This window comes from Tenrec ecaudatus, chromosome 5 (assembly GCF_050624435.1).
Source record: "Tenrec ecaudatus isolate mTenEca1 chromosome 5, mTenEca1.hap1, whole genome shotgun sequence".
NCBI classification, from domain to species: domain Eukaryota; kingdom Metazoa; phylum Chordata; class Mammalia; order Afrosoricida; family Tenrecidae; genus Tenrec; species Tenrec ecaudatus.
The window spans coordinates 52,437,843-52,450,682 of NC_134534.1; the positions used below are offsets into that span (position 1 = coordinate 52,437,843).

At 45.8% G+C, this 12,840-nt stretch overlaps 1 protein-coding gene across 1 annotated transcript in view; it reads right to left on the reverse strand.

Moving 5' to 3' along the window:
- The window catches only part of ATP6V0D2 (ATPase H+ transporting V0 subunit d2), a 66,445-nt gene extending 64,014 nt beyond the window's left edge, over positions 1-2,431 (reverse strand). The window contains exon 1 of the mRNA XM_075550832.1: positions 2,422-2,431. Within this exon, the coding sequence (XP_075406947.1) occupies positions 2,422-2,431 (10 nt within the window). The remainder of the gene's footprint in view (positions 1-2,421) is intronic.
- Positions 2,432-12,840: the final 10,409 nt, after the last annotated feature.

Sequence of the window (12,840 nt, forward strand, 5' to 3'; positions counted from 1 at the left end):
ACGAAAACCAAGTGCCGTCAAGTCGGTGCCGACTCGCTGTGGCCTTCTGGGTCTAACGATGCGCCCTGGGTTTTCCAGGCTGTGATCTCCGGGGAGCAATTTGCCAGGCCTTTCTTAGAAGAACCATCTGGGTGGACTCGCATAGCTGAGGGCTTCCCCATTTGCACCACTTAGTGGCTCCCGTGTGTGCATGTGTGTGAATGCGGGTCCCTGGAGGCGGAAATGCTTGGTTGGTCGCATCCACCCAGAGAATCCTTGAAATGTAAAACATGTGAATCATGATAAACATTAGGAAACATTGCTCTGACATAAGGCAAAGTAGGAAGGTTTGAGAAAAACTGCTAAGCAGCGGTCAAGTTTATTTGGAAAAGCCTCTCGAGTATGGATGTTGAAATAACCAACCAGTAGCCAGCCCAGAGCAGCAGGGGAACTGTCAGTTCTAAACTCATCTGTGTGGCAGACACATTTTTCCTGCTCAGCAGTTGGCTGCTCCACAGTCTGCCCTTGATCTTTGGCGGTTTCTGTTTTTCTCTCTTTCTCTTTGTACCTCAACCATCCTCCCCGAAGAAGCCTCTTGCTCCAGCGCAGGGATGGGGACTGTCTGGCCTGATGGCTGTATAAATAGGAAAACAAAAGCCAAACCAAACAAAAACTCATTGCCATCAAGTGGATGCTGGCTCATAGTGACCCCATAGGACAGGGGAGAACTGCTCTTGTGAGTTTCTGAAACTGTTACTCTTTACAGGATTAGAGAGTCCTGTCTTTCTTCCATGGAGCAGCTGGTGGCTTTGAACTGCTGACCTTGTGGATCACAGCCCAACATGTAATCACTATGCCACCAGTGCTCCTGGCAAAACCATCAATACCAGTTAATGTCACTCACGCGTCTTAACAAAAAGAAGCAGTTCCAGCCATCACATTAGGGGTGAGTTCATGTAACATTAAGGAGCCCTGGTGGTGTAGTGGTTACACACTGGACTACAATACGCATGGTCAGCAGTTGGAAACCACTAGCCGCTCCTCTGGAGAAAGACTGGACTTTCTAGTTCCGTAAACAGTCACTGTCTTGGAAACCCACAGGGGGGATCTCTGTGACTCAGCCCTGACTGGCCAGCAGTGAGTAACTTAACATTTGACCAAGCAGAGCAGGCTAGGTTTTTTTTTTTTTTTGGTTAGGCAAACTTTAAATAAAATGGTATGTGTCTATTCTTTATCTATAGTGCTTGTGTCAAAAACAGATATATTCATGTAAATACAATTTGATTGTTCATTTTGGTGATAAATTAATGTAATCTCACAACAAACCATTTAGAAAATAGAGACCACTATAGACAGCAAAGCATTTATTTTTCCAATCATTTTATTGGGGGGCTCTTACAGATTTTATAACAATCCATCATTCAGTGGTATTAAGCATACTTGTACATATGTTGCCATCAACATTTCCAAAACAATTTCTTTCTACTTGAGCCCTTGGTATCAGCTCCTCTTTTCTATCCTCCCTCCCTTGAAACCTTGATCACTTATACATTATTATTGTTCATTCGTGTCTTACAATGTCTGTTATCTCCCTTCACTCGCCTCACTGTTCCCGAGGGTCTTATCTGTCCTGAATTCCATGTGTCAAGAGCTCTTATCTGCACTAATGTTTGTACTCTGGTCTAGCTAGATTTGTGGGTCATGGTTGTGGGGGCGGGAAGGCGGGGAGGAAACATTCAGGAACTAAAGGAATGAGGAGTGTTTTATCAGTGCTATACTGCGCCCTGTTTGAATCACCCCCTCCTTGTAACCCTTCTGTGGGGGGATGTCCAATTGTCTACAGATGGCCTTTGGGTTTCCACTCCAACCCTGCTCTTTCACATCAATGTAATTGTTTTGGATATTTTGATACCTGATATCTGATCCCGTCAACACCTCATGATCATACAGGCTGGTGTGTTTCTTCCATATGGGCTTATTTACTTCCCTGCAAGATGACTGCTTGTTTAACTTCAAGCCTTTAAGAACCCAGATGCTGTATCTTTTGATAGCCGGGCACCATCTGCTCTCTTCATCACATTTGCTTATGCACCATTTTGTCTTCAGCGATCTTGTAGGGAAGGTGAGTATCAAAGAGAATAGCAAAGCATTTACATATATACTCAATAAGCTGACCCAAATGTCAGCCGTGGCACCTAATTTTACCATAAAAACTGCATCAAAAATGTGCTGAAAAACTTGGCGTATACACGAGTGTATACGATACTTCTAAATATTGTTCTGTCCCATCCAGTCTGTTTAAACTTATAGAAAACCTTATGAGCAAATAGAACGACACACTGTCCAGTCCTGCACCACCCACACACTTGTTGTTATTCCTGAGCCTGTCATTGTAGCCAACGTGTCATTCCATTTCACTGAGATCTTGCTCTTCTACTTTACCAAGAATCATGTTCTCAAAAAAAAAAAAAGAATCATGTTCTCTTCCAGGCTAATTTTTAAGTTGATGATTTTGTATGGCCCATGCATGATGTAGTAAAATGTTCAAATGGCACCAGGCAGAGAAAAGGTTCCCAGCCCTGCTCTAGTGCTGAAACGCCTTTGTAGGCTGGCCTAGAGTAAATGCAGCAAAGGGCCCAGAACAGCGCCTGGCACAGAGGACAGCACTTTGCGCCCGTTCTTCACTTTATCAACATGATTAGTTTCGTTCTGGGAAAATTAGCTTTATTCAAAAATGGAAAAGCACCGCATCAGATTACAAAATGGAAAATGATTACATCATCACACAACTGCTGAACCATGCAGAATGATAACCCTGCCAAGTTGACACATGACCTTAACCATCACAACCAGTGCTACTTTGGCCTCTACCTTGGCATTCATGACTGTCCGTAGCAATGATTGTGTGTTGGTGATGTGCGTAGCAGGGAGTAGAGTCTTTACTGTTGTCCTAAGTGCAAAATGTTGACTAATAAGATAGTGAGGGGTTATTGCCAGGTACTGTTTAGTTGATTCCAATTCACAGTACAAGGGACCTTCACAAATGTCACTCCTCCCAGCAGGTGTCATCAACCTGACAGGTTGTATGACACCCCTACACAAATGCGGATCGACATGAAATCTAACTGCCACGGTCACATGAAGGGAGTACAAATTGAGAGACAAACAAACAAACAAAAACCAACCCCAAATCAAACTAAACCACTTACCCTTTGCGCAGATAGCACAGACAGTATATGTATGATATTAAAGTTTTCTGGAGGGAAACACAATTATTAAAAACTTGTCTAAAATGACTTCTTAGGCAATAATAATAATAGAAAAAACTAAAAGCAAACAAGCAAACAAAAATGTTTGCAAACACGCCAAGTAGAAGCTTTCTTTCTCTACAGTAAGTTTTTGCTTCATCAATTCTGTTGTCTTTTGTTGTATTTTACTATTATTTTGCTTATTTAGATACTGGACACAAATTATACCTCCATTTTAACAGCTGTCGTGCATTTCCACCTGAGCTCAGAGTAGCTGTTTTTCAAATTGAGAACTCTTTGTACCTGCGCTTTCTAAGCTGTGTTTACACACACACACCACCACCACCACCACCACCACCACCACCACCCCCTTGTTTAACAGGATTTGTTGTGGTTTTTTTTCACACCCACAGCCTTACATCATTTATTGTTAAATTTGATTAGGAAGCAAAAAACCAAGGAATAAACCAGATTATTTGCCAATAGAAGTTCAAGTCATCAGATGGGGACAAAATTTGAGCCTGGGAAAATGCGGCCATGCGTGCCACCCTTCAGGGGGCTCCTTACAGCCCCAGCTTGGTTCTTCTCCAATGTCTTCTCTTGGAGTTGTACCTGATTTTATTACCGGTTTTCATTCGAATCCATTGGGGAATGGGCCAATTCTGCTTCTGTTTCTTGGCCAGGAATCTCTTGATCCTAAAAGTCTTCTGAGACGACATGGTGAAGTCGGAGCACCACCACACTCGGGGTGGCAGAGAAACGGAGAGAGGGAGGAGAGGAGAGGACGGAAGTGCGTTTTAGGGCCGGTTAAAGAGGGCGGATCCTGGGAAGCCTTGTTGTGTTTCTGCTGGAGGCTTTCTCGACAGTTTGGGCTGTCATCTAGCTATTTTCTGCCCACCTTGCTCAACGACCTTGGTTACATTCCTCCCAGTGAGTGATCAGCCTCCTGATTTCTGTCTCGGATGTCTTTTTAAATCAGTGAAATGTGGACGTTTGGAATCCGAGAGCTGGCCTGGAATGTTCTCTAGTGGTTGTCATCAGAGCTAACCCCCCCTGACGGCGGCACTGATGAAGCTGTCTTCGGCTTGAGCACGTGCGGACAGCAAGTTTCCACTCGGAAAACACTGCTTGCTCCATTCTCGACGGCTGTCACCAGAAGGAAGTTCGTTCTTCTAAGGGGTCAAGATTCCTCATCACTTCCCAGGCTGACTTTGTTTACAACACGATGAGGTTAACTTGTTACCATTTAAACTACAAAGCTAGGGAAAATCACTTGTTTGTTGTGACTCAACTGTACACTAACCTAGGACTTTGATTCCACCGGAAAACGCACAGCACGGGAGCCTCCAAGGATCCAGGAAGCAGGAGCGGAGGAGACGGGACCCTCCTCTGGCCGTGGCAGAGAGAGAAGGCCTTGCCGAGAGCCAGCACTTTGGATTCCGGCTTGTAGCCACATAAACTAGAAAGTCCTGGGGGCTCAGTGGTTACCCTTTGAGCTCTGAACCACAAGGTCAGCAGTTTGGAACCCGCAGCCGCACTTCTGGTGAAAGATGAGGCTTTCTTCTCAAAACAAAGACTGAATTTTGAAAACCCACAGCGTCAGTTCTCCTCGGTCCGCACAGGGTCAGGGTAAGTCAGCCTTGAGTCAGCAGCAGAGAGGGAGAGAGTAAAGCCATTTCAATGATGAGAAAATGAATTTTTGTGTGTTAAAGTCATCCACTTGGGGTATTTCTGTGAGAGCAGTACTACATAATCAAGACACTGCTCATTTAACGGAGGCTGAATTGTAGTTTTAAAAACAATCAACTTTAGTGCCAGCAATTATAATAGTAACAAGCTAGTGAGATCTTTCTATGCACTGTCTCGCTGTGCTAAATGCTCTCTGCATCTTGTGTCACAGGAAACTTGGTGTCTCACGTCCAAGTGCGGCACAAAGAAGTTAACTTACCCACGACCAGAGCTGTAAATAAGGGAGCAAGCCTGAAGTTCTACCTAGATCTTTCTTGGTTTCAATTTCAATTTCAATGCCTATGATCAAAACTAAAGGAAATGACAGTAGAGATGTTGTTCTTAAATATTTTAGATGGTCTATTGGTAGTGATAATGCATATTAGAAATATATCTTATATTTCACCCTATTGTCTAACTATTTATTTCCTTGTGGTCCTTTTGTCTACTAAAAGTTGATATCATGAGTTTTTATACTTGATTGGCAGTAAGTGGTGGGGTATGTGAGCACTTCACACTTGTGTTATATTAAAAACAGCAACCACAACTAAACTCACTGCTTTTGAATCAATGCTGACTCACAGGGACCCTATAGGGCAGAGCAGAACTTCTGTTTGGGGTTCTGAGGCTATGAATCTTTATGAAAGCAGAAAGCCTCATCTTTCTCCCATGGAGCGGCTGGTGGGTTCAAACTGCTGACCTTGTGGTTCACGGTCCCAAGTGTAACCTACTCCCCCACCAGGGCTCCTTCTACCCACTAATAGAGAAAGTGAAAATGTTGGCAGCAAGATGGCTGTAAAACAACACCACATCCTACTCAGCCATGCCATAACCACATTTGAATTCAATTTCTAGACTGCCAGATTGTTCGATTATTGTCAGGACCTTCCGATCAAAATCTAAACTCCTGGTGGCACATGGGAAGTAGTTTTTGGAATCCAGGATGGATGATCCCTTCAGGACAAGTGGTGCAAGTGGTGATACCAGGAGCGTGAGGTGGAAAGGGGGAACCAATTATAAGGATCTACATATAACCTATTCCCTGGGGGACAGACAACAGAAATCTGGGTGAAGGGAGACATCGGACAGTGTAAGATATGGCAAAATAATAATTTATAAATTTTCAAGGGTTCATGGGGGGGGGTAGCTGATGCCAGGGGCTTATGTGGAGAGCAGATGTTTTGAGGATGATGAGGGCAGTGAATACACAGATGTGCTTTACACAATTGATGTATGTATGGATTGTGATAAGAGTTGTCTGATCCCCTAATAAAATGATTTTTAAAAGTTGGAGAAAAAAAGAGTCCCCTCCCCCAAAAGAATTTATTTCAGAAGACAGTACTGAATCTGCAGCTTTGGGAGAGGAACATGTCTGATCAGAGCACATGGGAGCAAATGAAAGGGGAGGAAGAGAGAGTGGAGCACAACCTGGCTCACCAAGCCGAGACAACGATATTTCTGCTCAGAGCAGGCAATCCACAGAGAAGATCATATGGCTGGCCCCACTATGAGACATGACATCCCTCACTGACCCATAGCCCTACAGGGGACAGCACTGGAGACACAGTGTGGGAATTCTGCCCCATCTGATCCCACCATACCGAGGTAAAACACTAAGGGCGTGCAACAGAACAGCAAGGGGAACAGAGCAACAAAGTCCCCAGGGAACACCAAAAATAGACTTTGGAGACAGGGCTTGGCACCCCATCAGACTCAACCAGAAAACACTCCTAAAGGTCAACAAACAGTCCTTGAACTAACTACAAGCTTTTCTTTCTTGTTGTGTTTTTTTGTTTGTTTTGTCATTGGCTTCTTGTTGTTTTATTTTGTTGCTTGCCTTTGCTCTGTCTTGTTTTTGTGCATGTTATTATCTCAGCTGGTCTGTCTAAATAAGATAGGCTGGATGAACAAGCTGGAGGAGAAAACAATGGGACCGACAGTTCTGGAGTTACATGGGAAATGGGGTGATGGGGGAAAGGTAGTGGTATTAACAAACCCAGGGACAAGAGGACAACAAATCAGTGGTGAGGAGGGTAAAGGAGGCCTGGTAGGGCATGACCAAGGGTAATGTAACTGAGAGGAATTACTGAACCCAAGTGAAGCCTGAGCATGATAGTGGGACAAGAGGAAAGTCAAAGGAAATAGAGGAAAGAGCTAGGAGGTAAAGGACATTTATAGAGGTCTAAATACAGGCATGTACATATGTAAATATATTTATATATGAGGATGTGAAAATCTATGTGCATATATGTATAGATTCAGTATTAAGGTAGCAGATGGACTTTGGGCCTCCACTCAAGTACTCCCTCAATGAAAGAATACTTTGTTCTATTAAACTGGTATTCCATGATGCTCACCTTCCCGATAAAATCACTGAAGACAAAGCGGGTGCATAAGCAAATGTAGTGAAGAAAGCATATGGTGCCCGGCTATCAAAAGATATAGCATCTGGGGTCTTAAAGGCTTGAGGGTAAACAAGCAGCCATCTAGTTCAGAAGCAACAACGCCCATATGGAAGAAGTGCACCAGCCTGTGCCATCACAAGGTGTCGAAGGGATGAGGTACCAGGCATCATCAGAACAAAAAATCACATCATTGTGAATGAGGGGGGTAGTGTGGAGTGGAGACCCAAAGCCCATCTGTAGGCAATTGGACACCCCTTTACGGAAGGGTTGTAGGGAGGAGATGAGCCAGTCAGGGTGCAGTGTAGCCACTATGAAACATACAACTTCCCTCTAGTTCCTAAATGCTTCCCCTCCCACTTACTATCACGATCCCAATTCTACCTTACAAATCCTGCTGGACCAGAGGATGTGCACTGGTACAGTTAGGAACTGGAAACCCAGGGAATCCCGGCAGATGGTCCCTTCAGAACCAGTGCTGAGAGTAGCGATACCTGGAGGGTGGAGAGAAGGTGGGGTAGAAAAGGGGAACCTATTACAAGGATCTACATATAACCTCCTCCCTGGGGCATGGACAACAGGAAAATGGGTGAAGGGAGACATCAGACAGTATAAGATATGACAAAATAATAATTTATAAATAATTATCAAGGGTTCATGAAGGAGGGGGGAGTAGGGAGGGAGGGGAAAAAAATGAGGACCTGATGCCAGGGGCTTAAGTGGAGAGCAAATGTTTCGAGAATGATGAGGGCAATGAATGTACAGATGTGCTTTGCACAGTGGATGTATGTATGGATTGTGATAAGAATTGTAAGAGCCCCTAATAAAATGATTTTAAAAAGTAGGGGAAAAAAAGAATCAGACAGACAACAACCAGAGCAGTTCCCTCGTGAGCAGTCCCTCTCAGAAACTGTCTGGATAGAGAGGGTGACCATGCCTTGGGCACCCTACCTTGGGCTTTGGGTTCAGGGTTTAAGTGGGACTCCGGCGAATGCGTCTCCCCTAGAGAGGTAGGTCTTCTCAGGGGAACCATAAGCTTATGTGCTGGGTGTCTCAGGGGCACAACAGGTAAGGAGACTAGGAAAACTTCTGTTCTCAGACGAGTGCTGAATTGTGTCGTTTAAAACTTGCCAGCAGCCCTGGTGGCATTGTTGGGTAAGTTTTGGCTGCTTTGGTCACCGGTTTAAGCCCACCAGCCACTCCACCGGAGAAAGATAAGCTTATTTAGCCCTGGAAAGAGTTACAGCCTTGGAAGGAAGCCCTGTGTAGGGAATCCGTGAGTCAGACCTGACTAGATGGCAGTGGGGTTTGGGGTTTTGACTTAACCGACATCCTGTTGCATCCGGTTCCCTTGATTTCTCGAGGAGGGCATGTGCATCTCCTGGAATTGAAGCTTTTAAAATATTTCTAGAAAACTTCAGGGAGGGGGTGATGAGGGAAGGTCAGTGACTTGTTCTGAGGTCCAATGATCCCAGCCAGGAGGGAGAGGGATGGGAAAAACTGACTCCCTGGTGATCTGAAATTTTTCCTTCTAAAGCAAAGTGAAGCAAAGCAAACTACTCCCATGGAGATAAGTTAAACTCACAACTCTGGCTGTAAAGCTGCCCACCTTTACAGAAGCAGAAAGGCCCATCTTTCTCCCGAGGCTCAGCTGGTAGGTTTGAACTACTGACCTCTGAATGCGCCACTGAATGCTCAACCCACTGGTCCACCAGGGCTCCATCCCCTGCTCACAGTGGTCATGAAAAGGGGTGTGTGATTTGACAGGCTTGCTCTCTCTCCGTTTTCAGTAGAAATTTAAAGGACCTGCTGTGCTAAGTGGGATTTGTGATAGGCACGGATAACAAAATACTGCCTAGGACTGGCCTTTGCCTTCAAGGACTTCTGAGTTTGGTGGTGGCGGTGGTGTGGGGCCGGGGGTGGGGTGGGGGTGTGTGTATGGCAGGACAAGCACCAACAGTCACCTACATTGAGCGTGTCGAGACAGGAGAGCTGAGTATCAGAAGCCTCATGGCCAAGTCAGTGGATCAAACTTGCCCGCTACTCCAGGGGAGAGAGCGGAAGACTGACAGTCTCAGAAAACTTATGCCGGGCTACCGTGAATTAGAATCGACTCAAGGGCAGAGGTTCAGTTTTGCTCTGGGTCAAGGCAGACTGTGTGACCTTGTTTTGCCGAGTGTACAAAGCGAAGAAACTGAAGAAAGAAAGAAAAAAAGACTGAGCACACCATAGACCAATTTTCCTCAGTGAAGCAGAGAAGGCGCGGTGCTAATTTTCATGTAATGCCATCCCGTGGTAAGTAAAAGATTTCCAAGCTAGACTACGTATGGAAGCGCTAGCTAAAAGATGGGTGGCAGGCATTTAAGCAGGGTGCCATTTCCCTGCTCTCTCTGGGCACTATTTTCTATAGGTATGCCTTGTTTGCAGGGTCTTCAAAGGATAGTAAAGGAGCAAGTAGATGCAAGCTGCTTCCCATGGGTGGGCCACTGTATGGACGTGGTGCAGACTCTCAGGAAAGACCGGCACTGTGCTAAACTCAGACATCTTTCACCGAGGTGGGCAGCCGTGTGCTCCTGCAAACCGTCTCTGAGGTTCTTTAGAGACAGTGTCCTATAGGGGGCGCCTTTGAGCGGGCCAGCATGCTTCCTTAGCACTGCTGTTACAGGAACACCACTGGGGTGCGGTTTCGGGAGGCTAGCAGTCAAATGGAGGACACCAGCCCTGGGGGATGTTGCCCTTTCTCTGTTCACTGTGGAGGAAGGTACTTGTTTCTTTGAACATTGGTAGGTGGTTTGTTCCTAGGAGATCTCCATGTGTCTTGGCTTCAATCTTCCAGGTCTAGGGGATTCTCAGCACAGGGACCTGGGGTCCAGAGGACATGTTCTGCTCCCAGCTCTTCTTTCTTGGTGGGACTGAGTGGTCCTGGCTCCCCGCTCTCCTCTGTCTTCTTTCACGTCTTGTAAGTGATGCAGGCCAGTGAGCCCCTTGGGTGTCACATCAGGGCGGTGTCCTGAATGAAGGTGTCTCGTCTCACTCCAACCCCTTTAAAACCGTAGTGTATCTGTGGAGTCGTTTACTACTGCAATGTTTTAATACAATGCTACTACAGTGTTTTTAAATTTTTTTCATTGTGCGTTAGGGGACAGATAGTTTACAGAGTACAGCATCAGATTCACATTTAACAACCCATCCACATTTTGGTGTTTTGTGTTAGCCTCTCCATCGCAGTCACCTCACGTACCATCACGTCCCTCATTTCCTCCCCGGGTTTCCCATTCTGAGTGCCCTGTCTTGCCCAGTCCTCTCAACTTTGTCCTTGCTGCCCTTTCTGACCGTACTCTACTGCAGGACTGCGGATATAACATTTCCACCTCCTTCATGGGTCCGATTCAGCTACTAATGGAAAGGTTGGTGGTTGGAATCCAGCGACCACTCCACAAGGGAGATGTGGCTGTCCCCCTCTGTCAAGCCCTGGGAACCCTGTGGCCAAGTTTCACTCTGTCCTATGGGGTCACTCTGACTCAGAAATCAACTCGAGGGCCGTGGATTCAGTTGCGGACCTGTAATCTCTACTTCCTTTCCATCAGACAGACATCGCATCCACAAGCCTTTCCGCAAATATCTGTAAAAGATGCCAAGCTCAAAACTCACTGCCATCGAGTAGTTTCCGACTCATGGTGACCCTGCAGAGCAGTGGGTCTCCACCTGTGGCTTGCGACCCCTTTGGGGGGTCAAACAACCCTTTCACAGCGGTGGCCCGATTCATAGCAGTAGTGATGAAGTATCAACGAAAATAATTTTATGGTTGGGGGGGGGGTCACCACAACAATAGGAACTGTGTGTCCAAGGGTCGCGGCATGAGGAAGGTTGAGAACCACTGCTCTGAGGCTCTACATCTTGCTGAGGCTCTACATCTTTCCGACAGCAGTCTCATCTTTCTCTCTGCCAGCCACGGGTGGATTCAAACTGCTGAAGATGTAGTTGGTAGTGCGACCCCTTATGCCACCAGGGCTTCTCTATAAAAGGTATTCTCTGACAATCACAACTCTATGATGGTACCTCAGGCGATTTCCGAGTATCAACACACACATTTCTCCCATTGGCCAGAATTTTATCTGTTGAAGACTGTGTGTGTGTGTGTGTGTGTGTGTGTGTGTGTACGTACTCAGGAGGCATTACCACTGGTTTGTGCATCTCTTCATTTCCTCCTAGGTGCCTCTGCCTCACTATTGTTTAAGGAACTTGGTCACATGTCCTCTAGAGCTCTCCAGGATTTGGAGTTTGCTCCTTTCATCTCAAGGTGCCTTTGAAGTTGCCCCTCTGCCTCCCATACTTCCTGTATGCTGGGGTGAAATGTGAAGGCGAGATTACTGTAAGGATTCTTTTGGTTGCAAGGTGATTTCATGGGTGTTTAGATAGGAAGGGAGGAAGAGGGACAGCTGCCCTTCACTTCTATGTCAACAGCCACGTATGGAGACCACAGATCCACCGGCTCAAATCATAGCAAACTGATTATGGGTTTAATTTTTCATTCCTTCTTCATTTATTAACCAGAGTACTTCTATGAAAATCTTTGCAGCATCAATCTTGGTTACCCTGGTTTACAGATTGTGAGGAAAAGTAGAGCAAATCCTGAATGTTTCCCTGTAGCCCCAGGTTTTAAGTGAGCGCGTCGGTTCCCTAGAGTCGTCTAAAGTGAGCCATCAGGATTTAAAAAATACTGGACAGTGTTAACAGATGGATTTAAACCGAGGCCCTGTGTTCTTTGGGCACACCCCGGCAGCCTTCGATCGGGCCTTGTTTCCTGGGATGACACAGTGTCCCGGGTCCATTTTACATGTGGCAGCTCTGGAACCCAGAAGCTCTGGCGTTTTCCATGCTGTTGAGAAATTGACAGTCTCTGCGGTGTAACCGGTGCCCAGCAATTGGCATCATCGCCTCCATGACTGTCTACAAGCCAAGCCCTAGCCACTCAGCGCACATTCTGAGAGCTTGCTGAGACCTGCTGTGTGCATGGGCACAGGGCTTCCTTTCCCTGACTCGTCTTGGCAGCACTTAAGTTGCCTTAATTGAGTGTCTGAAAAACAAAGACATACCAAAAAGACAAGCAAAACAAAACCACTACCAAAACCAAATCAAACCCATATCTAGCCAAGAAAAACATTATGGTAAAAAAACCCGAAAAGTTTTAAAAGCCATATGAACTTCATTCTTTAATTGTTCTTCAAGAACCCTGGTTTTGTTGAAAATAGATTACCGTGAGAAAAGTCCGGAAGCATGTGACTATTTTCAGTACAAAACAAACAAACAAACAAACAAACCAGCAAGCAAACCAAGATTGCTCCCCAGACATTGATTCAGGTCATTGTCATGTTAGCCAGTCAAAGGGTAATCCTGGTTTAACTTGCGTCTTATAAACGGAGGGGGCTTGTGAACTGCCATCAGTCACGGAGTTTCTGGGTTGCTGCAGCTGGAAGATCCCT